Source organism: Schistocerca cancellata, chromosome 12 (assembly GCF_023864275.1).
Source record: "Schistocerca cancellata isolate TAMUIC-IGC-003103 chromosome 12, iqSchCanc2.1, whole genome shotgun sequence".
Taxonomy (NCBI): domain Eukaryota; kingdom Metazoa; phylum Arthropoda; class Insecta; order Orthoptera; family Acrididae; genus Schistocerca; species Schistocerca cancellata.
In genome coordinates this window covers 94,221,068-94,248,081 of record NC_064637.1, presented here as the reverse complement: position 1 = coordinate 94,248,081, position 27,014 = coordinate 94,221,068, and the positions used below count along the sequence as shown (strand labels likewise).

Genomic DNA, 27,014 nt, shown 5'->3' with positions numbered 1-27,014 from the left:
TGCAACACCACCTCTCAGACACCTTCGTGCTTCTTCAAGAAGGACCAGGTGCTGATACTGGAACTCCCAACCACGACCCAACTGATCGGCGCGGTGTTGGCCAACATGCCGGATGTGCATCGACTCCGCATTGTGTCCAATTCTCTCACAGTAATCAGATCGACTGTCTTCGCCAGCCACCCACTGTCGGAAATGGATCAGCTCACACTGGACGTGCCAAACGTGACGACCTTCGGGCCCGGAGTATTCCGACTGCTGCCCAGACTCAGGCGCCTGCGCATGTTGAGTGCCATCCAGAGCCTGGACGAGGAAGAGTTCGAACTGTGCCCAGACCTCAGAGAAGTGCTCTTCCACGCCAAGCTCCAGAAGATACGGCCTGGAACGTTCAGGCACAACAAGGCGCTTTCCTACCTCGATCTCGTCGGCAACAACTTGACGCACTTACCAGATGGTCTAATCGCTGGCAACCCACTGTTGGAAACCTTGTCCCTCACTGAGAATGGCATACGTACCATCTCTGCTGGGGCGTTCAGAAACGCTTCGAACCTCCAGCAGCTAATTCTGTCCCGGAACAACTTGCGGACTCTAGAGGAGGGAGTGTTGGACGATGCGGAGCTGCTCACTTATTTTCACGCTTCAGCGAACGAAATCACGTCTCTGCCCCCGGCAATTTTTGCCAAAACAATGTTGCTGATAGAAATCGATCTACATTTGAACAACCTGACGTCTCTGCCGAAGGACATATTTGCACATACTACCAATCTCAAGGTAAGAATACGTAAAAAATTTTTTTTTATTTTTGTTTTGTTTTTAGTGTGAAGTACCTGTCAGTGACCACAAAGGGAGATTCAGCACTCGTTATGTAAATGTTGTCATTGAAGTGTAACTACTTTGACACAAAAAATTGCGCTTTTTGTTGTAGCTTATCAAAGCGCGACTATCTTTTACCTTTGAACTGCTTCAGTACAGTGATATGCTTTCATCAAAATGGATCAGTTCCTCTGCACCGAAAACTGAAAAATTGCACCGTGGCAGATTAGCAATCATTAGAATCGGTTTGTTGGATTAATTAAGTGGGCCATCTCAAAGATACACAAAACTTTAGATGTTTCTCAAATTACTTCCCAACTCTACCAACTAAGGATCTTTCATGAGTGATATCGGTGTAGCACAAATTCGGGCAAAAGTTTAGAGAGCAGGGCAGCATAAATCCCAGAACGTTATTCTCCATGGAAATTTAAGGATTAAAAGTTTTAATGAGCTCAGATAACGCAGATATATTACTGACCTATAATGAAAATTTAAAACTGATGGTTGTCTGTAACTCTACACTGCATATAGGCATAGTAAACAATTGCGTTAATCATGATCTGAGAGTGACCTTAAGACTGCTCCAATCTTTCATCATAATTTACCGTTCCATTTCACCACTTGACAGGAAATGTGAAGCACCCATTGGACATGGTCAAACGTCAGTGAAGCTTCCTACACATTCATACGATATGAAACGTCCCCTTTCAAAAATTTATGAATTACTGTGCCGATAAACCTCTACGTTATTTGATCTTTAAACAGCTGAGCAAAACTGAACGTACTCAGACATTTCTCTCTTTACTTATTCTGATCAACACTAAACTGACACACAATATTTTTTAGCGCAACGCAATCTGACTTTCAAAAATCCATACAAAAGAATGGCCCTGACTAACAATAACCTATACCTTTCATGAATCACTTACCTCACAAAAATCTTCGTTACTCAAACTACTGCAATACAGTGTGCGCCAATACTGCCAGCTGAATAAAAGATTCTAACTACTGAAGGCACTAACTACTGATAATCATAGTTAGCAGATGAAAGATTTTGATAGATTTACCTTAATAGAGTTCAAATGTCATAATATAAATATTAGTTCATGATATCCAGTATTACAAATTTACTCTTTCAGGCGGACACACGTCCAGAACATCCGCTCTTAAAATTCTGCCATCTCTCTCCCCACATCCACCACTGCTGGCGGCTCACCTCCAACTGTGCAACGCTACGCGCTGTTCACATCCAACTGCCCAACACTACAATAGCAAATTCCAACAATGCAAACAAGCCACAGACTGCACACAGCACAGTCAGTGATTCTCATGCAGAGTGCTACGTGGCGTTACCAACATAAAAATCTGAAAAGCCTACTTACAATACTAACTGTACTAGATGAGAAAGAATACCTCCCCCTCCGCCCCTACCCACAATTCCTTACAGCAATAAACAATTGCTCACCATTTTAAGAAAAGTTAATTTTCACGTAGCCCATTGTTAATGAACTCATAGCCGTGCGGTCTAACGCATGGCTTTCCGGATTGAGAAGGAGCGCTTTGTCCCCAGCATGAATCCACCCGGCGGACTTGTGTCGAGGTGTGGTGAGCCGGCCAGTCCATGGGTGGTTTTTAGGCGGTTTTACATCTGCCTAGGCGAATGCGGGCTGGTTCCCTCTATTCCGCCACAGCTGCACTATGTCGGCGATTGCTGCGCAAACAAGTTCTCCACGTACGCGTACACCACCATTACCTTACCATGGAAACATACAGGTTACACTCGTCTGGCGTGAGACGTTCCTTACGGAGGAGGGGGGGGGGGGGTTGGGGGCGAATCCACCGGGGCCCGAACCGCACAATAACCCTGAACCCGTCGTTTCTAGGTCCCCGGTTAACATACAGTACAATAATTAACTCATGTCTCTTGAACTGCTGCCTGCGATAAATACAGATTTTTACCACATGTCTGTGCGACGTCAGCAGTGTGGGATTAACTGCCACCCGAGACAAACTCCAAAGATTTTGTGAAACGTCTTTGACCAAACTACTTCACTGGAACTATTACACGAGTGTATAACTTTTCGTCATAGTTGTTCAGGAATGGATGCTAAGCCGGCTGCTGTGGCCGAGCGGTTCTAGGCTCTTCTGTCCGTAACCGCGCTGCTGCGATGGTCGCAGGTTCGAATCCTGCCTCGGGCATGGATGTGTCTGATGTCCTTAGGTTAGTTAGATTTAAGTAGTTCTAAATCTAGGGGACTGATGACCTCAGATGTTAAGTCCCATAGTGCTTGGAGCCATTTGAACCATCTGAATGGATGCCAAATAGTTAAAAACAGCATAATATTGTTGGTGAGAAATGCAAACCAATGTGGATGTCAGTAAATGTTTTTTCCTATTCTGTGGGTGGCCAGCCCTCTGTCTAAAACTATCCACTCCAGACACCTAGAACTAGATGTCAGCCATTGATTATGGCCCTGACTTCGAGCTGAGTGTAAACCACATGGTCCTCTCTTCCAGGAGCTGAGACTGGGCGATAACCAGCTGAAGTTCCTGGAGCCAGAACTGTTCCGGCACAACCAACGGTTAATCACGCTGGAGCTGAGTGGGAACGCCCTCGAGACCATCCATGGAGACGTGTTCTCTGGCCTGCAGAGCCTGCAGTACCTCTACCTGGCTGACAACCGGCTGGCCACAGTGCCCGCTGAGGTCTTCAAGCCGATCGCTGGCCTGCTGCAGTTATTCTTGTCGGGGAACCTCCTCCAGGAGCTGCCTGGAGATGCGCTGGCAGGCTGCTCCCAACTGGAGTCCTTCTTCGTGAACAACAACCAGCTCAAGAGTCTGCCAGGGCGACTCTTCACCAACAACACAAAACTCTCTAGTGTCTCTCTCGAAGACAACAGCCTCAGGGGGTATGAGTTCTTTTGTACTGCTTGTCCTCTCTCTTGTCGATGGAATACAACAGTCATGCGTCTTCTTGACACCCATAAGGTCTCTGATGATGTATAAGAACATGGTGTTCCGAAAAGAATGCTAGGATTGTGAACACGCGGTACAGAAAAAAGATTCAAGATAATGCACCAACTTAAACGTCTGATTGGAGAGAAAAAATTCAAAAATTTTTTCATACCATAATAAGTTTCGATGTGAGCTCCATTTGTTGCCCTGCAGACAATAAAAAGTTACTCAGTTTCACTAGACGTGTTTTGTAGGTTGTCATGACCGTCAAAATTCGCTCCTGTAGATGCATCGTATTTTCAGTTTTTTTCTGCGCAGACAATGATCTTTACGTTGCCCCCAAAAAGGAAGTCCTCAGGAGTATGTACAGGACTTCTGGGAAGCCGCGCAACCCCGCCTATTCCATCATTTGGATATCTGTCGTTTAATGTGTTGAGCACTTCGAGATAGTGATGAGGCGGGACGCCATCTTACACGAAAATGACCCGTTGAGTCGTTCGTTGTTAAAGTTCTGCGGTTTGAAGAAACACGAACAGCTGACGCATGTTGTTGTTGTGGTCTTCAGTCCAGAGACTGGTTTGATGCAGCTCTCCATGCTACTCTGTCCTGTGCAAACTTCTTCATCTCCCAGTACCTACTGCAACCTACAGCCTTCTGAATCTGTTTAGTGTATTCACCTCTTGGTCTCCCTCTACAATTTTTACCCTCCACGCTGCCCTCCAATACCAAATTAGTGATCCACTGATGCCTCAGAACATGTCCTACCAACCGATCCCTTCCTCTAGTCAAGTTGTGCCACAGATTTCTCTTCTCCCCAATTCTATTAAATACTGCCTCATTAGTTATATGATCTACCCATGTAATCTTCAGAATTCTTCTGTAGCACCACATTCCGCAAGCTTCTATTCTCTTCTTGTCCAAACTATTTATCATCCACGTTTCACTTCCATACATGGCTACACTCCATAGAAATACTTTCAGAAACGATTTCCTGACACTTACATCTATACTCAATGTTAAGAAATTTCTCTTCTTAGGAAACGCTTTCCTTTGCCATTGTCAGTGTACATTTTACATCCTCTCTACTTTGACCATCATCAGTTATTTTGCTCCCCAAATAGCAAAAGTGATTTACTACTTTAAGCGTCTCATTTCTTAACCTAAATGCATATCCAGATGATTTACGCCTGTAAGTGTTATTTCGGCGAATAAGAAAGGGCCTCTAACTTGTTCATAAAATAACCCACACTACAAGTTCACTTTTGGCGAATTACGGGTAAGTTGTGCACAAATCCGGGTGCTTCAGTCCCCGTACCTGAAAACTGTGACGATTAAAGCTACCATTAATTTCGAATGTAGCTTCGTCTGAAAACTGCAATTTAAGATAATTAGGATTGTCGTCAATTGCGTTTGACGTTACGTTTACGCTTAGGCCAATCTTTCAGCTTCATCTCTTGTCGAATCTGAATTTTGTAGGCATGCACTAGTAACCTTTTATGTATGACACTGGAGAATGTTGTCTTACGCATGTTTAACTAAAGATCTTTTCGGGCAAGAGATTTCTTTTCGGGCTACTGTTACAAATGTGTTGTATTTCTTCTTGTTTGTCATCACTGGTTTTTGTACAGGCTGGTACTGTCTTTCCAGTACTCTTCCTGTATCTCGAAACTGGTTGAACCATTGACGGATAAGTTTGTCTTCGGGTGCATTTTATGCTGGATCAATTTCACGAAAGTGACGTTGTATACCAACAATTGATTTAAGCTCAGCGTACCAAAGAACGCAGTCTTTCCGTGCTGTACCGTTAGCATCGTACGGTTATGGGAGCGAAAGTGACGGTACACCAAGGCGAAACATCTTCTCGGATTTCAGGGCCACCGTTTGGCCCCATACGACACAGTGAACAAATCTAAGTTACAGTGAAGCACCAATGAAACTGGTATAGGCATCAGTATTCAAATACAGAGGTATGTAAATAGGGAAAATACGGCGCTGCGGTCGGCAAAGCTTATATAAGACAACAAGTGTCTGGCTCAGTTGTTAGATTTGTTACTGCTGCTACAATGGCTAGGTATCAAGACTTCAGTGAGTTTGAAAGTCGTGCTATAGTCGGCTTACGAGAGATGGGACACAGCATCTCCGAGTCAGCGATGAAGTGGGAATTTTCCCGTATGACCATTTCACGAATGTACTGCGAAGAACAACAGTCCGGTAAGACATCAAATCTCCGACATCGCTGCGACCGGAAAAAGATCCTGCAAGCCCGGGACCAACGACGACTGAAAAGAATCGTTCAACGTGACAGATGTGCAACCCTTCCGCAAATTGCGGCAGATTTCAATGCTGGGCCATCAACAAGTGTCAGCGTGCGAACCATTCAACGAAATATCATCGACATGGGGTTTCGAAGGCGAAGGTCCACTCGTGCACCCTTGATGACTGCACGGCATAATGGTTTACGCCTCGCCTGGGTCCGTCGCCACCGGCTTTTGGACTGTTGATAACTGGAAGCACGTTACCTGGCTGGAAGAGTCCCATTTCGAACTGTAACGAGCGGATGCACGTGTACGGGTTCGGAGACAACATCATGAATCCATGGACCCTGTATGTCATGTCAATTACGGGCACTTCAAGCTAGTGGAGGCTCTGTAATGGTGTGGGGCGTATGCTGTTCGAATAATATGAGACCCTGATACGTCTAGATTCGACTGTGACAGGTGGCACGTACGTAAGCATCCTGTCTGATCACTTGCATCCATTCATGTCCGTTGTGCGTTGCGACGGACTTGATCGATCCCAGCAGGACAATGCGACACCCCACACATCCAGAATTGCTATACAGTGGGTCCAGGAATACTCTTCTGGATTTAAACACTTCCGCTGGCCACAAAACTCCCCAGACATGAACACTATTGAGCATATCTGGATGCCTTGCAACGTGCTGTTCAGAAGGGATGTACACCTCCTCGTACACTTACGGATTTATGGACAGCCCTGCAGGATTAATGGTGTGACTTCCCTCCAGCTCTACTTCAGACATTAGTCGAGTCCACGCCACGTCGTGTTGCGGCATTTATGCATGCCCGCGGGGACCCTACGCGGTATTAGGCAGGTGTACCAGTTTCTGTGACGCTTCAGTATATTTTATTTTCAGTTGATCCGTTTGCGCCGAGCACTTGTTCAAAATCACTGCTTTCTTTCTTGGATACCATTCATAAAGTGCAGTGAAATAAAAACGAGACAGATAAAAAACGCTAGCAAATTGTTTGTTACTTCAAAAGACATCTCCATAACTGTCTATACTGTTATCCCACTGTGAGGCAAGATGATCAGTATCTTCATGGAAAAATTTTTGTGGTTACGTACGGAACGATTATACCCAGGTATGCACATCTTCCTCCGAATGTGAAACTTCCTGGCAGATTAAAACTGTGTGCCCGACCGAGACTCGAACTCGGGACCTTTGCCTTTCGCGGGCAAGTGCTCTACCAACTGAGCTACCGAAGCAAGACTCAGGCCCGGTACTCACAGCTTTACTTCTGCCAGTACCTCGTCTCCTACCTTCCAAACTTTACAGAAGCTCTCCTGCGAACCTTGCAGAACTAGCACTCCTGAAAGAAAGGATATTACGGAGACATGGCTTAGCCACAGCCTGGGGGATGTTTCCAGAATGAGATTTTCACTGTGCAGCGGAGTGTGCGCTGATATGAAACTTCCTGGCAGATTAAAACTGTGTGCCCGACCGAGACTCGAACTCGGGACCTTTGCCTTTCGCGGGGAAGTGCTCTACCAACTGAGCTACCGAAGCACGACTCACGGCCGGTACTCACAGCTTTACTTCTGCCAGTACCTTGTCTCCTAACTTCCAAACTTTACAGAAGCTCTCCTGCGAGTCTCGGTCGGGCACACAGTTTTAATCTGCCATGAAGTTTCATATCAGCGCACACTCCGCTGCAGAGTGAAAATCTCATTCCTCTGAATGTCTTTGTTCAGGGCTCCAAAAATATGGGAAACGCCTGACACGGCGTGGGGTTTGGGAAGAGGATGTTGAAGGCCTTTTCAGAGAAACATCTACAGCGTTATCGTAACAACCTTGGCAACATGTGGGTGGGCATTGTCATAACCGATCTATCCACACGCGATTTCCAAATTTTTTATCCCTGAAGAATGACATTATTGACCATCGATTGGCTTCGGACGAAGAGGTACACCCCTGGGTACGATCAGTGTCCGTAGGTAACCGCAAACCTTTCTCCATGAAGGCATTGACAGTTTTCTCTCACAATGGGATATGCCGGTTGGCTCTGAGCACTATGGGACTTAACTTCTGAGGTCATCAGTCCCCTAGAACTTAGAACTACTTAAACCTAACTAACCTAAGGACATGAAACATATCCATGCCCGAGGCAGGATTCGAACCTGCGACCGTAGCAGTCGCGCGGTTCCAGACTGTATCACCTAGAACCGCTCGGCCACCCCGGGATTTGCCGGCTGGTTATAATTAAAGCGCAGTTGCTTACAGAGATCGTATGGCAGCGAAACTTGGTAAATAATCTACTGCGGTAATGCGGAACGGATTTAAGCTATGAAAAAAATTAGTGCAGGCGCATATCTGGTGCCGCGAATGCGAGAAAAACGTATAGAAATGTTTCCATACGTGTTAGATTGAGAACAGGACGTAAGCAGAGAAGGTCAAAAAAGTGAGAAAACCATAATGCTGATATTATTATTAACCCCCACTTGTGAAATTTGTTCAGTGTGAGCACATGAGACGTCCACGAGATGATGCATTTGTTAAACGACGACGTCTACAATTTAACTACAATTTCATCACGAAAGTTCACAAGAAGTCGAGAAAACACTTGATTGCCACAGCAAAAACAGCTATAGACATGGCAAAATTTTCAGTTAAATGACAAAACTAATTCACAGTTAACGTCGCTGACGCTATAGAAGAAGAAATAAAAACTCACAAATACACCAACATTAAAAAATGGAATGTAATTTTCATGAAAATAAACGAAAAGGTGACAGACAACATTGCCATAACAGTTAATTCCGATAAGGGTAACAGTATATTATCTTTAACCATAACGATTATTAAACAAATAACGTTCTTGTTAACGTAAGGATTAATATTATAAATGTGGTGTCATTTGATTCAAGTCGCACATCTTGCAAGGCAAAGTATCGTCTACTGTAAAACGATTTGAAAGTGTTTATGGTGTAATTAGAATATTCTAGGAGAGGGATAATCGTTTCACATTAAAAAGTTAATGTAGGGAATCATATTTGCTACACTCTCTTCACTACAGTCATCTGGTGGCCGACACGTCTACTTTGTAATGTGTCACACGGCGAAAGCCAGTCTGGCTTCTGAAGTCCAGTAAGCAGTTTCAACTCTGCTCTGATGTTATGTACCAACTTACACATCAGCACATCTGTTCTAAGCATTTTTTATACAAATGTTTGTTCCATCCTTTAAATGCTAGTTCTCTGCATAGTAGATTCGATCTTTAGATGTTGTTAAAGCAAAATGCTTACTCAGGAGCAACAATAAAAAGAAAATAGCGATCAACACAAGAGTTTATTATTGAGCGATTTCTGTAGTTTGGCTACTGTAGTGAGACTTCGTAATTGAGAAACGCTCACCGAATAGTGTCCTGTGCAGGTCATAGAAAGAAACCTAAACCCCATCAGCAGTTTAAAAGGAGCATTCCTGCTACCTCGTAGGAGACTCTAATATAACCGGTTATGAATGCTTTAATACCATACATTTCCAGCTCTAGGAAGACTTGAACATAAGTCTGTTGCAGTTCTTGTTCATCTGAAGCCACAGAGTGCGCTGCAACCTTTTGATGTTACCAGTAATTGCAGATTTTGCGTTTTGTCCACAGCGTGCCAGTTGAGCTGTTTACTGGGACACCATCGCTCAAACAAATGTGGTTGGGACGTAACCCTTGGGACTGCACCAGCTGCGAAGTTGCTGCGATGTCTGCGTGGCTGACATCACACGACATCGACATCGGTGATGTCGTGCCGCAGTGCTCGGGGCCTGGGCCACAGCCTGGGAGAGATATCCGTCAGGTGACGTCAACTCACTGTCTCAAGGACAGTGGCCAGTAGAGTGTAGGGGTAGGTATATCCCAGGAGGAAGCCACTGTCTCCAGTCATCACTACAAAAACTGGGTATCGCCCTCAGTAGTCAACAGACACACCAACTATACAAGCAGGAAGTTCCAGTAATTACAGACCTCCTGTGTATCTGGAGTCATGCACAGCTTCTAACATACGTTGAATGGTGGGCATTCATCTCGATGTATGCTCGTGAGAAGACTTAATGAATTTGGACACAAGTGGAAGGACAACACAGTCTCGGTTTTTGCTTATGTAGCTATGTAGTACATCATTCATTACGTCCATGATATCAGGAAATATTTGACAAATGGTCTGTTGCCTGCAGCTATAAATTAGGTATGTAAATGAAGGATTTTGTGACATGTCAATACAATAAAATTATCTGAGTTGTCTTATCACGTTCAAATGCAGTGAGTTCATGATGTCTGGAGGATGTATAATCATCTAACATGTTCTGGCGAAGTGTTGGTGTCTTTGTGAGAAAACGGAAGGAGATTATACCCTTTCCCAAACATCTTGGACTCGCTATAAATTCATGCAGCAAGAAATTGGAAAATACGTTATTGCAATAAAACATGGCTGTTACCATTGTCAGAATATGTATTTATTTTCACAATGAGTGTTGTTTTTAAAGAATGTTTATCTGCCTTGCTTTTGTGCATACAATTAATCTTTTTCACATATTTCTCCATACACAGGGTGTAAATTTTAAGTTGACAAACCCGAATAACTCGAAAAATAAGCTTCACACGTAAAAATGTGTAGAATCCAAAGTTGATTATTTTCGAGAGGGACATCTGCTGGTGCTAAATTTAGCCCGCCACCTCAGGCCCTGGAGGTGGGGCGGGAGGCGACTTTAAAATTTCAAATGGGAACCCCCAATTTTTATTAAAGAATCAAATTCTACATAAAAACTATGTACAATTTGTCTTAAATATTTGTTTTGATTCTTGGTAGTTGGCGGTGTAATTCAAGAAAATCCATGTTCTCATTTTTGCGTGGAAATTGGTTACGGACTGTTACAAACATTAGAAACTCACTCTCATAAAAATAACGTACAGTACCATAATTCAGATAAATAAGCAACAAGATCGTGTAACGTGTGGCTACGGGATGTAAGATGTAAATCACTGGGACAGTGGCGAGTGGTTACGTTAGATCTGTTGTAAGTATTATGGTTTCAGTTTTACCTGGCTTACGTTATGATAGACGCCCTTTTAATTACTTCGTTCCACTACGATAAAGTTCTTTCTCACTATGAAAACACAGCTAACTAAATTTCGTATGTTCACTTATGGCACAATTTTCACATACAGGTGAAAGTTTCAGGGTCTTTCACGAACTCACGCTTCGAAGCATAGTACAAGCTTTCAGGGTGCATTGACCTCTCACTTCACATGTAGACGGATTTGTTTAAGGTTTTATTACAAATGTAAGTAATCATTACGTTTACTTAAACTAACAGTCGAGATATTATTGCAGATTTTGGGAATTCCTTACTTCGAGCTAGGCTTGTAGCTGAATCACTGTTTTCAGCACGATCGTCAACTCGTTTGAGCATTTTGCTTCTGTGCTTGCGAACATTAAAACTCTCTTGGGTCATGTGAAGTCAATATTACAATGTATCTTTTGTGTTATTACCCTGTGACTGCGGTCCTTCTTGAACCACGTTACCACGATATAAATCCCACAGGTCATTCAATCTATTGATCGTTTTCAGTAAATTGTGGATAAATTCTGTCTTCCTTTTCGGTCATTTTATGTATTTATGTTTCATGTGTGACAATTCAGGTTGGACTGGCACGTCTTTGTAGTTCCAAGCATTACGTGAGCCTGGAGTGGATGCTGTTATCCGCTAGAAGATAGACAAATCGATATTTCCTCGTCTCACTAAACAGAACGAATACTTATAAATGTATCAAGATTTGCATGTGACAGTCTTTGCCAATTTTATTACATTTCTTCTTTGATGGGCTGGTTCAGAAACTGCAATCCTCACACTATAGTTCCACGTAATGGCATCCTATACAGTTCCCCTAAGGGAACGAATACGCGCAGGCTGGAAAAGATTTCGATACGTTGTGATTTATCGAAATTATGAAGTCTTTAACTAATGTGGTGGACTGAGATGTTTGTCCCTTTGCATGCTGGTACGTAAGTGCTGTGTAATCTGCTCCCTTAGTTTTCGGTCGCAACGATAAATCTTCTGTTGTGAGACTCAGAACTTCCTAAAGTACCCAACACACCAATATCCCGTGCTGATGTCATATGTAACTGCCTGGTTAAAAAAGTTTTACTTTAATGAAGCACATAGACATGATTTTTGTCTTGATACGCGATGTGAGTTGTGCTTGCTGTTAATAAATTCCAATTTCGTAGAGTGTGTTTCACTTTCCTTCTCGCACTTTTATATATTTAGTCAATTCCTATCCGCCATGTGTAATCAATGAGTAGAAAGGGGATTCTGCTAAGAAAATGTGTGACAAACGTATTATGAAACTTCCTCCCTGTGCGGTCGTGTGGAAGACTCCATATTATTTTCCACTGCGCATTCTCTCAATTCAAATGGTCAATATAACAAATTTCCGTAACAACTTTGTATGAGACTGCACAAAGTTGACCTCAGGACTGGAAATTCTCTTTGCCCCCATGAACAAGTGTTACAAAGCTCTTTAGTAGTCAAAGATATACGACGCAAATGGTGTTCTGGAAAACAGTATATAAAATACAAATATGAAACAGGAGCCGGCCGCGGTGGCCGTGCGGTTCTGGCGCTGCGGTCCGGAACCGCGGGACTGCTACGGTCGCGGGTTCGAATCCTGCCTCGGGCATGGGTGTGTGTGATGTCCTTAGGTTAGTTAGGTGTAAGTAGTTCTAAGTTCTAGGGGACTTATGACCTAAGATGTTGAGTCCCATAGTGCTCAGAGCCATTTGAACCATTTTTTTGAAACACGAGTATGCATAAAAATATCACACAGAACAGAGACCACAATCATGTGTTATCAGTGATTGCACGATAGCAAAGGTACTGTACAAGAAAAAGGTGATGACAGACTCACAGGCCCATGCACTTTATCAACCAGATTGACACGTCCTGTGTAGCACCGATTTCTGCGCGAGGAATTACCAGAGTTGTTGAATGCTACCCTCGCAGAGACACGACAGCTCTACCTTATGCACGACAGGATATCATCCTGTATTATACACCTGGTGCGACAGTAGCTATCCGCAACGTTTCATGGATGGTAATTTGGTCTACGATAGCTAGCAGAATGCCCTCCACGTTCAGCGCAGCGGCATCTGACACATTTCTGGCCAGGGGGAGGTTGAAAATCACTGCTGAATGCCCAACCCATCGACAATGTTCAGACATTATTACAATGGCGTGTGACCAATGTACCAAAATATAGATGTAAAGAGACAAACGTATGATTACAATTTCACTGAGGTTGGTATCCTACCGCCGTCATGGACGTCTCCTGACACTTCTTCGACATGGAATCTCATTGACAGGAGTAGAATTGTTTTCTCTGCTGAGCTCCACTTTGAAATGAAACCCGATGACCAGCAAAAATGGTTCAAATGACTCTGAGCACTATGGGACTCAACATCGGAGGTCATCAGTCCCTTAGAACTTAGAACTACTTTAACCTAAATAACGTAAGGACATCACACACATCCATGCCCGAGGCAGGATTCGAACCTGCGACCGTAGCGGTCGCGCGGTTCCAGACTGTAGCGCTTAGAACCGCTCGGCCACACCGGCCGGCGATGACCAGCAAAGACATGTGTGAAGACGAACCGGACAGTGGTGGGATACCAGGAATGATGGTCTGGGGTACCATTTCCTTTCATCCCAGGTTACTTTGGTTGTCACCCTAACAGCATAAAGACATCCAAACGACGGTCTACGTCCCGTTTTGTTGCCATCCGGGACTCATATTTCAGCAATATAATTGCCACCCACTGACGGCGAAAGTTTCCATTGCTTGCCTTCGAGCTTATCAACCCAACTTTGGGCAACAAGTTTGCCAAACATCTCCTAAATTGAGAATGTTTGCAGCATTACGGACAGGGCGCTCCAATCAGCACCGGGTTTTGATTATCTCTACTCTGTAGGAATCAACATGGATTCCGGGAACAGCGGTCGTGTGAGACCCAACTCGCTTTATTTGTTCATGAGACCCAAAAAATATTAGATACAGGCTCCCACGTAGATGCCATTTTCCTTGACTTCAGGAAGGCGTTCGATACAGTTCCTCACTGTCGCCTGATAAACAAAGTAAGAGCCTACAGAATATCAGACCAGCTGTGTGGCTGGATTGAAGAGTTTTTATCAAACAGAACACAGTATGTTGTTCTCAATGCAGAGACGTCTACAGACGTTAAAGTAACCTCTGGCGTGCCACAGGGGAGTGTTATGGGACCATTGCTTTTCACAATATATATATAAATGACCTAGTAGACAGTGTCGGAAGATCCATGCGGCTTTTCGCGGATGATGCTGTAGTATACAGAGAAGTTGCAGCATTAGAAAATTGTAGCGAAATGCAGGAAGATCTGCAGCGGATAGGCACTTGGAGCAGGGAGTGGCAACTGATCCTTAACATGGACAAATGTAATGTATTGCGAATACATAGAAAGAAGGATCCTTTATTGTATGATTATATGATAGCGGAACAAACACTGGTAGCAGTTACTTCTGTAAAATATCTGGGAGTATGCGTGCGGAACGATTTGAAGTGGAATGATCATATAAAATTAATTGTTGGTAAGGCGGGTACCAGGTTGAGATTCATTGGGAGAGTCCTTAGAAAATGTAGTCCATCAACAAAGGAGGTGGCTTACAAAACACTCGTTTGACGTATACTTGAGTATTGCTCATAAGTGTGGGATCCGTACCAGGTCGGGTTGACAGAGGAGATAGAGAAGATCCAAAGAAGAGCGGCGCGCTTCGTCACAGGGTCGTTTGGTAAGCGTGATAGCGTTACGGAGCTGTTTAGCAAACTGAAGTGGCAGACTCCGCTCTGCATCGCGGTGTAGCTTGCTCTCCAGGTTTCTAGAGGGTGCGTTTCTGGATGAGGTATCGAATATATTGCTTCCCCCTACTTATACCTCCCGAGGAGATCACGAATGTAAAATTAGACAGATTCGAGCGCGCACGGAGGCTTTTCGGCAGTCGTTCTTCCCGCGAACCATACGCAACTGGAACAGGAAAGGGAGGTAGTGACAGCGGCACGTAAAGAGCCCTGCGCCACACACCGTTGGGTGGCTTGCGGAGTATAAATCTAGATGTAGATGTAGATGTAGATGTAGATCTAATGCTGCATTAGGACAGAATGGGTTCGGTACCCCTCAGGAGGGCATCCAACATCGCTACACATGAACGTCAAGCCGACCGAACAACTGCTTGCTTATGGGCCAGAAATATACCAATGCGTTACTGACTTGCTCAATCTGTGAAACTCATCCTCTTGAATAAATCATCAAATTTTTCGAAATCTTAATAATTTGTTTGTCTGTACAAGTACATCTCACCGACCGATTTCTGTCCTATTCGGACAATTCCTTCGTTTTTTCATTATTTTTGTGTACTTGAGGGACATTCAGAATGAAGGCACGTGTATGTATGTCCGTGGTTCACTGCGAAGAAAGGCTGAAGGATGTGGCAAGATGAGTGGTAACAACTCGCAGCATTGTCTCTAGCGTCTACTTCCACGTCACAGACAGATGGGAAAGAGAAGACAGACTGATCCTTACCACAACAGTTATTGTTTTGTGTACATATATCAGGAACTTTCCTGTTACCTTTCCCTGTAGGAAAATGTTAAAATTTTTTTTTTACTTTTTTGATGTACTGCGTGTTCCAATAGCGGATATGTGGCACGTAGGCCTATTTTGCTTTTCACCAAAAAAGCCAGCGATGATACTATTTACAATATCAGTAAAATAAACTTTTATGTGGACTTCGAGCGGGATAGCACACAATGGACCTGAGGTGCAGAAATGCTTTTCCCCTCTATAGGGTGTAGAAAAATATCCGCTACCAGTCACAATAAAAGGTTATTTATTTGTCACACTACCGGTTTCTGGCTTGCGTCCATCCTCAGGTGTTTATACATTCATGTACATATTTATACTGCTAGAGATCACTGTATAAATACAAAAAAAAATTATTTTCTGGTGACTACACAGATACAAGTGGGAGAATTGTGAGTGATAAGGCAGCATTTGACGAAAATATATCTGTACTTACATAAAGATCAAGCACCATTATTACAGTTACGTTGTGGAAACAGTTATGCCACTTTTTACATAGTATAGCTTCATATTTCACTATTACCATGTGCACTCGTGAAATACACTATGTTTACATACAAACATGTGGGCTGTGGTCAAAGAACTTATATATAGCAGATGTAAAGATGTTGCTCATAGAGAAACTTGTAGGTTATGGCAAAGAGCTTAGTCACAGGAAGTGCAAGGGTGTTGCATATATAAAAACTTAAAAAGCTGCGAAGTTTTTTGATACACATTATGAAATTTTTTGATTCACATTTTTGTCGGAGAACTTAGATCTAGGAAGTACAGTGATGTTATATACACTCCTGGAAATTGAAATAAGAACACCGTGAATTCATTGTAACAGGAAGGGGAAACTTTATTGACACATTCCTGGGGTCAGATACATCACATGATCACACTGACAGAACCACAGGCACATAGACACAGGCAACAGAGCATGCACAATGTCGGCACTAGTACAGTGTATATCCACATTTCGCAGCAATGCAGGCTGCTATTCTCCCATGGAGACGATCGTAGAGATGCTGGATTTAGTCCTGTGGAACGGCTTGCCATGCCATTTCCACCTGGCGCCTCAGTTGGACCAGCGTTCGTGCTGGACGTGCAGACCGCGTGAGACGACGCTTCATCCAGTCCCCAAACATGCTCAATGGGGGACAGATCCGGAGATCTTGCTGGCCAGGGTAGTTGACTTACACCTTCTAGTGCACGTTGGGTGGCACGGGATACATGCGGACGTGCATTGTCCTGTTGGAACACCAATTTCCTTGCCGGTCTAGGAATGGTAGAACGATGGGTTCGATGACGGTTTGGATGTACCGTGCACTATTCAGTGTCCCCTCGACGATCACCAGTGGTGTACGGCCAGTGTAGGAGATCGCTCCCCACACCATGATGCCGGGTGTTGGCCCTGTGTGCCTCGGTCGTATGCAGTCCTGATTGTGGCGCTCACCTGCACGGCGCCAAACACGCATACGACCATCATTGGCACCAAGGCAGAAGCGACTCTCATCGCTGAAGACGACACGTCTCCATTCGTCCCTCCATTCACGCCTGCCGCGACACCACTGGAGGCGGGCTGCACGATGTTGGGGCGTGAGCGGAAGACGGCCTATCGGTGTGCGGGACCGTAGCCCAGCTTCATGGAGACGGTTGCGAATGGTCCTCGCCGATACCCCAGGAGCAACAGTGTCCCTAATTTGCTGGGAAGTGGCGGTGCGGTCCCCTACGGCACTGCGTAGGATCCTACGGTCTTGGCGTGCATCCGTGCGTGGCTGCGGTCCGGTCCCAGGTCGACGGGCACGCGCACCTTCCGCCGACCACTGGCGACAACATCGATGTACTGTGGAGACCTCACGCCCCACGTGTTGAGCAATTCGGCGGTACGTCCAGCCGGCCTCCCGCATGCCCACTATACGCCCTCGCTCAAAGTCCGTCAACTGCACATACGGTTCACGTCCACGCTGTCGCGGCATGCTACCAGTGTTAAAGACTGCGATGGAGCTCCGTATGCCACGGCAAACTGGCTGACACTGACGGCGGCGGTGCACAAATGCTGCGCAGCTAGCGCCATTCGACGGCCAACACCGCGGTTCCTGGTGTGTCCGCTGTGCCGTGCGTGTGATCATTGCTTGTACAGCCCTCTCGCAGTGTCCGGAGCAAGTATGGTGGGTCTGACACACCGGTGTCAATGTGTTCTTTTTTCCATTTCCAGGAGTGTATATGAAATTACTTAAAGCTATTACAAATTAAAATATGACAGCTAGAACTGTTTTGAGCCACACTGTTGTCAGAGAACTTAGATCTAGGCGGTACAATAATGTTATACACATGAAATTTTGAAAGCTATTACACATTATACAATGACAGTTACAGCTGTGTTTACATTATCACTATTACAAATTACGATAATGACACTTGGACTGTTGTATGACTTCTACATCGAATTTCCATAGAATATTACTTTGTTATTATATCAAAGGATAATTAGTTTCTGTTTTGGAATATTTCATGAAATATGTGAATATAGGATTTGTTTGCAAGCTCCACTTGTTCGTTGAGAATAAGGTATGGTGAGTTAGAGCTGTGGATATAAAATTCTAGCTCTTCAAGAAGATTAATTTTCTTTCCTTTGAACACAGTGTGTAGTTTTTGTAGCTTTTCTGTAATGCCTGTGGCTGAGTGACCATAGTCTTTTAGGTGCACTGCAAAGGTGGATTTATCAAAATTATTTAGCCAGAAGGCATCCATATGCTCACGGTATCTTATAGTGAAACTCCTTCCAGTTTGGCCTAAATAGAACTGTGGCCAATTGTCACATAAAAGTTTGTAAAAACCTGATTTTGTGATAGCATTGGCTGTTTGTCTTACTGTTGCTGATGATGTGCTGTTGTTGTTTGTTGTTAGTGCTGAAAGAAATTTGAATACCAGTTTTCTGAAAGAGGTTGGCAGTTTCGTATGAAATTTTACCTGTAAATGGTATGCTGGCGTATGTGCTTTCTCCTTTTTGTGAAAAGACAAAAAATGGTTCAAATGGCTCTGAGCACTATGGGACTTAACATCTATGGTCATCAGTCCCCTAGAGCTTAGAACTACTTAAACCTAACTAACCTAAGGAAGGAAGACAAGGATTTCTGGTCAGATGAGTATCGGGTAATATCAACAGCATCAGAAAATGGTATAACAGGTGTATGATTCGTTATGAATAGGAACGTAGTGCAGAGGGTGTGTTACTGTGAACAGTTCAGTGACTGGGTTATTCTAATCAGAATCGGCAGCAGACCAACACCGACAACGATAGTTCAGGTATACATGCCGACGTCGCAAGCTAAAGATGAACAGATAGAGAAAGTGTATGAGGATATTGAAAGGGTAATGCAGTATGTAAAGTGGGACGGAAATCTAATAGTCATGGGCGACTGGAATGCAGTTGTAGGGGAAGGAGTAGAAGAAAAGATTACAGGAGAATATGGGCTTGAAACAAGGAATGAAAGAGGAGAAAGACTAATTGAGTTCTGTAACAAGTTTCAGCTAGTAATAGCGAATACCCTGTTCAAGAATCACAAGAGGAGGAGGTATACTTGGAAAAGGCCGGGAGATACGGGAAGATTTCAATTAGATTACATCATAGTCAGACAGAGATTCCGAAATCAGATACTGGATTGTAATGCGTACCCAGGAGCAGATATAGACTCAGATCACAATATAGTAGTGATGAAGAGTAGGTTGAAGTTCAAGACATTAGTCAGAAAGAATCAATACGCAAAGAAGTGGGATACGGAAGTACTAAGGAATGACGAGATACGTTTGAAGATCTCTAACGCTATAGATACAGCAATAAGAAATAGCGCAGTGGGCAGTACAGTTGAAGAGGAATGGACATCTCTAAAAAGGGCCATCACAGAAGTTGGGAAGGAAAACATAGGTACAAAGAAGGTAGCTGCGAAGAAATCATGGGTAACAGAGGAAATACTTCAGTTGATTGATGAAAGGAGGAAGTACAAACATGTTCCGGGAAAATCAGGAATACAGAAATACAAGTCGCTGATGAATGAAATAAATAGGAAGTGCAGGGAAGCTAAGACGAAATGGCTGCAGGAAAAATGTGAAGGCATCGAAAAAAATATGATTGTCGGAAGGACAGACTCAGCATACACGAAAGTCAAAACAACCTTCGGTGACATTAAAAGCAACGGTGGTAACATTAAGAGTGCTACGGGAATTCCACTGTTAAAGGCAGAGGAGAGAGCAGATAGATGGAAAGAATACATTGAAAGCCTCTATGAGGGTGAAGAGATAGGGGATCCAGTATTAGAATCGGAATTTAAAAGAGCTTTGGAGGACTTACGGTCAAATAAGGCAGAAGGGATAGATAACATTCCATCAAAATTTCTAAAATCATTGGGGGAAGTGGCAACAAAACGACTATTCACGTTGGTGTGTAGAATATATGAGTCTGGCGATATACCATCTGACTTTCGGAAAAGCATCATTGACACAATTCGGAACACGGCAAGAGCTGACAAGTGCGAGAATTATCGCACAATCAGCTTAACAGCTCATGCATCGAAGCTGCTTACAAGAATAATATTCAGAAGAATGGAAAAGAAAATTGAGAATGCGCTACGTGACGATCAGTTTGGCTTTAGGAAAAGTAAAGGGACGAGAGAGGCAATTCTGACGTTATGGCCAATAATGGAAGCAAGGCTAAAGAAAAATCAAGACACTTTCATAGGATTTGTCGACCTGGAAAAAGCGTTCGACAATATAAAATGGTGCAAGCTGTTCGAGATTCTGAAAAATGTAGGGGTAAGCTATAGCGAGAGGCGGCTCATATACAATATGTACAACAACCAAGAGGGAATAATAAGAGTGGACGATCAAGAACGAAGTGCTCGTATTAAGAAGGGTGTAAGACAAGGCTGTAGCCTTTCGCCCTTACTTTTCAATCTGTACATCGAGGAAGCAATGATGGAAATAAAAGAAAGGTTCAGGAGCGGAATTAAAATACAAGGTGAAAGGATATCAATGATACGATTCGCTGATGACATTGCTATCCTGAGTGAAAGTGAAGAAGAATTAAATGATCTGCTGAACGGAATGAACAGTCTAATGAGTACACAGTATGGTTTGAGAGTAAATCGGAGAAAGACGAAGGTAATGAGAAGTAGTAGAAATGAGAACAGCGAGAAACTTAACATCAGGATTGATGGTCACGAAGTCAATGAAGTTAAGGAATTCTGCTACCTAGGCAGTAAAATAACCAATGACGGACGGAGCAAGGAGGACATCAAAAGCAGACTCGCTATGGCAAAAAACGCATTTCTGGCCGAGAGAAGTCTACTAATATCAAATGCCGGCCTTAATTTGAGGAAGAAATTTCTGAAGATGTACGCCTGGAGTACAGCGTTGTATGGTAATGAAACATGGACTGTGGGAAAACCGGATCAGAAGAGAATCGAAGCATTTGAGATGTGGTGCTATAGACGAATGTTGAAAATTAGGTGGACTGATAAGGTAAGGAATGAGGAGGTTCTACGCAGAATCGGAGAGGAAAGGAATATGTGGAAAACACTGATAAGGAGAAGGGACAGGATGATAGGACATCTGCTAAGACATGAGGGAATGACTTCCATGGTACTAGAGGGAGCTGCAGAGGGCAAAAACTGTAGAGGAAGACAGAGATTGGAATAGGTCAAGCAAATAATTGAGGACGTAGGTTGCAAGTGCTACTCTGAGATGAAGAGGTTAGCACAGGAAAGGAATTCGTGGCGGGCCGCATCAAACCAGTCAGTAGACTGATGAGCAAAAAAAAAAGAAAAACCCTAAGGACATCACACAACACCCAGTCATCATGAGGCAGAGAAAATCCGTGACTCCACCGGGAATCGAACCAGGAAACCTGGGCGTGGGAAGCGAGAACGCTACCGCAAAAAAAAAAAGAAAAAAAAAACTTTCGCCCGCATACCATTTATAGGTAAAACATCTTTACATCTAAGTTCTTTGACCAAAGCCGACATGTTTGTATGTAAACGTAGTGTATTTCACGAGTGCACATCGTAATAGTGAAATATGAAGCTACACTCGATAAAACTGAAATGTGGATGTGAAAATGACAATAAGTGTGTAACTAAGTGGCAAAACTGTCACCACAGAGTGTCTATAATAATGATGCTTCATGTTTATGTAAGTACAGATACATTTTCGACAAATGCTGCCTTGCCACTTACAATTGTCCCAATTATATCTGTGTAGTCACCAGCAAATAATTTTTCTGTATTTATACACTGATCTCCAACAGTATAAACATGTACATGAATGTATTCCGAAACAGGTCGTGTGACAAATAAATAACCTTTTATTGTGACTGGTAGCGTATATTTTTCTACACCCTATAAAGGAACAGTCACGGAGTGTGACAGCATATACTACGAATAAAATTCAGCAGCTTTTCCCCTCACTTACGCCAGAAGGCTCTGTGTTGTTTAGAGCTGTTGCGGCGTAGTCCTGTCAGAAGGCAACGGTGCTTGTCGTTGCACGCAACTCCCGAGCTCCCCATCGCTCTACTGGGACGGCGTTTTCCGTATCAGCGGTCCATTGTGTAACACCGGCGTGCTGTTGCGGCGACGGCTGTAACGGGGCATCCCGGCAATCAGTGGACGCGCAAACAGCCCCGGGCCAGACGCTGCGTGTCTGTGCGTGAGCCTCGGAGTCTGTCAGGTGTTTCGTGGGCGAGACCACAACCACAGCTTGTCTGACACACCGAGAGGCGTCTTCGGTGTTTCCTGCTGCCTAACGCCACTAGTCAGACAGCACGTAACCTGCTGGAGTTTCATCACCTTCGTCTAGCTTCATCATCAGCGAATCATGTGAGTAATTTGTTTTTGTTGAAGTGGCTGAGTAGAGAGTAAGCAAGACGCCTTAGGAGATACTTCTAGTATATATATATATATATATATATATATATATATATATATATATATATATATACTTAGGAGATACTTCTAGGTGGCAATAAATAATGACTCAGTGACTCACGGTACACATTCTCCTTTAACGTACCCCACAGAAAGAAGTCCAGAGGTGTAAGATCAGGACAATGGGCTGGCCAATTTATGCGTCCTCCACGTCCTATGAAACGCCCGTCGAACATCCTGCCAAGGGTCAGCCTAATGTTAATTGCGGAATGTGCAGGTGCACCATCATGCTGATACCACATACGTCGACGCGCTTCTTCCAGTGGGGCATATTAGAGCAACGTTGGCAGATCATTCTGTAGAAACGCGATGTATGTTGCAGCTGTTGAGTGGTACTCAAGCGTCATCTTTAGGTTAAAATATCTCCGGATGTAATTAACATTTTACAATGCAACAAACGGCACAGATTACGTATTTGTTTATATGTTCATATGTGCTAACAAAACTAACGGGTTTCCATTTAAAAAAAAAGGTAGGTTTGTGTTAAAAAACATACTTCCCTGCATTTTTGTATGGTTTGCATTAAACAATTACACTAGCCCTCTCCTCACGTTCAGTCTGTGGAATCGGTTCGTCAGTATTTGATGTGGTTTACGAAATATATCCAGCGGTAACGTTAGGTGACTCACCCTATATATATATATATATATATATATATATATATATATATATATATATATATATAGGGTGACTCACTACTTATTGCCACCAAGAAGTATCTCCTAGGGAGTCTTCTTTACTCTCTTTATATATATATATATATATATATATATATATATATATATTGGATGACTCACACTAGCTTAGTAGCTGAAAAGTCTGTGGGACAAATGTTTAATGGGAAAACGAGACGAATAATATGACGTTAGATATTTGTTCCTAGGTGGGATCGCTTCATACATATGAAGGTCAACTTTGTTTTACTTTTTTTTTTAAATGGGATGCTATACTTTGGTACTTCTTTATGATAGCGGCTGTCGAGATGCATCCAGTGATGTGTAACAGTAAGGTCTTTGTAGGTCAACGAAGGTCACAAAGGTGGCATGAGCGACCATTTACAGAAGGTGTTCGAAGTGATGACCATTGGTATCAATGCAGTGCTGCAGTCTTCTTATCATGGATTGAGTGGTATTCCTTATCACATCGGCATTTATCAAAGCACACGCTCTGACAATTCTGTGCAAATAGTACACTACTGGCCATTAAAATTGCTACACCACAAAGATGACAAGTTACAGACGCGAAATTTAACCGACAGGAAGAAGATGCTGTGATATGCAAATGATCAGCTTTTCAGAGCATTCACACAAGGTTGGCTCCGGTGGCGACACCTACTACGTCCTGACATGAGGAAAGTTTCCAACCGATTTCTGGTACACAAACAGCAGTTGACCGGCGTTGCCTGGTGTAACGTTGTTCTGATGCCTCGTGTAAGGAGGAGAAATGCGTACCATCACGTTTCCGACTTTGATATAGGTCGGATTGTAGCCTATCGCGATTACGGTTTATCGTATCGCGACATTGCTGCTAGCGTTGGTCGAGATCCAATGACTGTTAGCAGAATATGGAATCGGTGGGTTCAGGAGGGTAATACGGAACGCCGTGCTGGATCCCAACGGCCTCGTATCACTAGCAGTCGACATGACAGGCATCTTATCCGCATGGCTGTAACGGATGGTGCAGCCACGTCTCGATCCATGAGTCAACAGGTGGGGGTGTTTGCAGGTCAACAACCATCTCCACGAACAGTTCGACGAAATTTGCAGCAGCACGGACTATCAGCTCGGAGACCATGACTGCGGTTACCCTTGACGCTACATCAGAGACAGGATCGCCTGCGATAATGTACTCACCGACGAACCTGGGTGCACGAATGGCAAACATTTTTTCGGATCAATCCAAATTCTTTTTACAGCATCATGATGGTCGTATCCATGTTTGGTGACATAGTGGTGAACGCACATTTGAAGCGTGTATTCGTCATCGCCATACTGGCGTATCACCCGCTATGATGCTATGTGGTGCCATTGGTTACACGTCTCGGTCACCTCTTGTTCGCATTGACGGCACTTTGAAAAGTGGACGTTACATTTCAGATGTGTTACGACACGTGGCTCTACCCTTCATTCGGTCCTTGCGAAACCCTACATTTCAGCAGGATAATGCACGACCGCTTGTTGCATGTCCTGTACGGGCCTTTCTGGATAAGAAAATGTTCGATTGCTGCTCTGGCCAACACATTCTCCAGATCTCTCACCAATTGAAAACGTCTGGTCAATATTGGCCCAGCAACTGGCTCGTCACAATACGCCAGTCACTACTCTTGATGAACTATGGTATCGTGTTGAAGCTGTATGGGCAGGTGTACCTGTACACGCCACCCAAGCTCTGTTTGACTCAATTCCCAGGCGTATCAAGGTCGTTATTACGGCCAGAGGTGGTTGTTCTGGGTACTGATTTCTCAGGATCTATGCACCTAAATTGCGTGAAAATGTAATCACATGTCAGTTCTTGTATTATATATTTGTCCAATGAATACTCGTTTATCTTCTGCGTTTCTTTTTGGTGCACAATTTTAATGGGCAGTAGTGTCAATATCGGCCGAATACCACGTATCCATCTAACGTGGCATAGGCATGTAAACACCATTCGACGGTTTCGCAATACAACACTAATAGGAAGAATAATACCAGTATTGCTCAATCAGGTGATTGTGAGTGATATATTCCTTCGAAGAACAAGTCGATATGCTTCTCATTTACGGAGAATGCTAACGAGACTTATACGCTGAAAAATATGCTCAACGTACTCTCCCTGCTCGTTGAACATTTAAATATGTGTGTGATAGATTGAGGACTACTTGATTTTTAAGGCATCGGAAACATATCCGCCAATGGAAAGTTACCAACGAGGAAACAGATATTAGTACTCTCGCCACTGTGGTTCGAGATCCTTGTGTTAGTTCTCGTCGAATTGCAAGGGAATCTGGCTTGAGACTGAGTAGTGTTGTTCGTGTTCTGCATCCCCATAAATATCATCCTTATCGTATCGGTCTCACCAAGAATTAAATGGTACGGATTGTATGCGTTGCATTGAATTCTGCCGATGTGCTCAAAAAAACGGCTCTGAGCACTATGGGACTTAACATCTATGGTCATCAGTCCCCTAGAACTTAGAACTACTTAAACCTAACTAACCTAAGGACAACACACAACACCCAGCCGTCACGAGGCAGAGAAAATCCCTGACCCCGCCGGGAATCGAACCCGGGAACCCGGGCGTGTGAAGCGAGAACGCTACCGCACGACCACGAGATGCGGGCCCCGATGGGCTCAGCTGCAGATTCAGATGGATGAGACTTTTACTACTTTGATTTTATTTACTGACGAGGCTACATTCACGTACAATGGAAATGTTAATTTGCAAAACATGCATTATTGGGAAATTTAAAATACTTGTTGGCTGCGGTAAGTTGCACACCAAAAACCGTGTTCGGTGAATGTATCTTGTAGGATTGAACGAAGGAAATCTTAATGGTAGGAAGTACACCACATTTCTGCAAGAAATGTTAGGTCCGATATAGGAAGAAATACCTTTAGGAACAAGGAACAGATTCTGGTATCAACACGATATTTCTCTGATAGCTAGAAATGAGTTGCTGAGACAATTCCCAAATCGTTGGATTGGACGAGGAGGTGATGGGTCGTGGCCGGCTCCTTCGCCAGACTTGACGCCTCTGGAGTTTTTCTTTTGGGGATTCGTAAAAGACATTGTTTATAAAGACATTCTAACTACACCTAAAGATATGCAAGAAGGAGTTGTCAGAGCATAGTCTTGGATAAGTTCCGATGTGATAAGGAATACCACTAAATTCACTATAAGAAGATTGCAGCACTACATTGATACCAATGGTCATCACTTGGAACACCGTCTGTAAATGGAGGCTCATGCCACCTTTGAGGCCTTCGTTGACCTTCCAAGACCTCAGTGTTACACATCGCGAATCGTCTCGACAGCCGCTATCAGAAAATAAATACCAAACTATAGCATCCAAAAAAAAGGAAAAAAAATTGACCTTCGTATGTGTGAAGCAATCCCACCTAGCAACAAAAAACCAATGGCATATTATGGCCCCCGTTGTCCCATGCAACTTTTGTCCCACAAACTTTTCAGCTCCTATCATACTTTCGCAGCTATTCTTAGCGGCAATAATTAGTGTCTCACCCTGTATGTATACGAAAGGTAGGAAATGGACAAATGTGATCATATATATACACGAAGGGTGGGAAATTGACAAATGGTGTCTCAAACTGATCTGCGTGAGGTCCA

The 27,014-nt window shown here is 43.7% G+C and overlaps 1 protein-coding gene across 2 annotated transcripts in view; it reads left to right on the top strand.

Moving 5' to 3' along the window:
• Positions 1-167: 167 nt before the first annotated feature.
• The window catches only part of LOC126109702 (platelet glycoprotein V-like), a 45,387-nt gene continuing 18,540 nt past the window's right edge, over positions 168-27,014 (top strand). The window contains exons 1-3 of one of the 2 annotated variants that reach the window (XR_007523715.1): positions 168-768; positions 3,328-3,719; positions 9,663-10,239. Coding sequence is in view for 1 of the 2 variants with exons in the window: in XM_049914754.1 (XP_049770711.1) it covers positions 193-768; positions 3,328-3,719; positions 9,663-9,891 (1,197 nt within the window). In the remaining variant the exon portion in view is untranslated. Of the gene's footprint in view, positions 769-3,327; positions 3,720-9,662; positions 10,444-27,014 lie in introns of those variants that run through there. The other variant, XM_049914754.1, reaches the window with a different exon arrangement.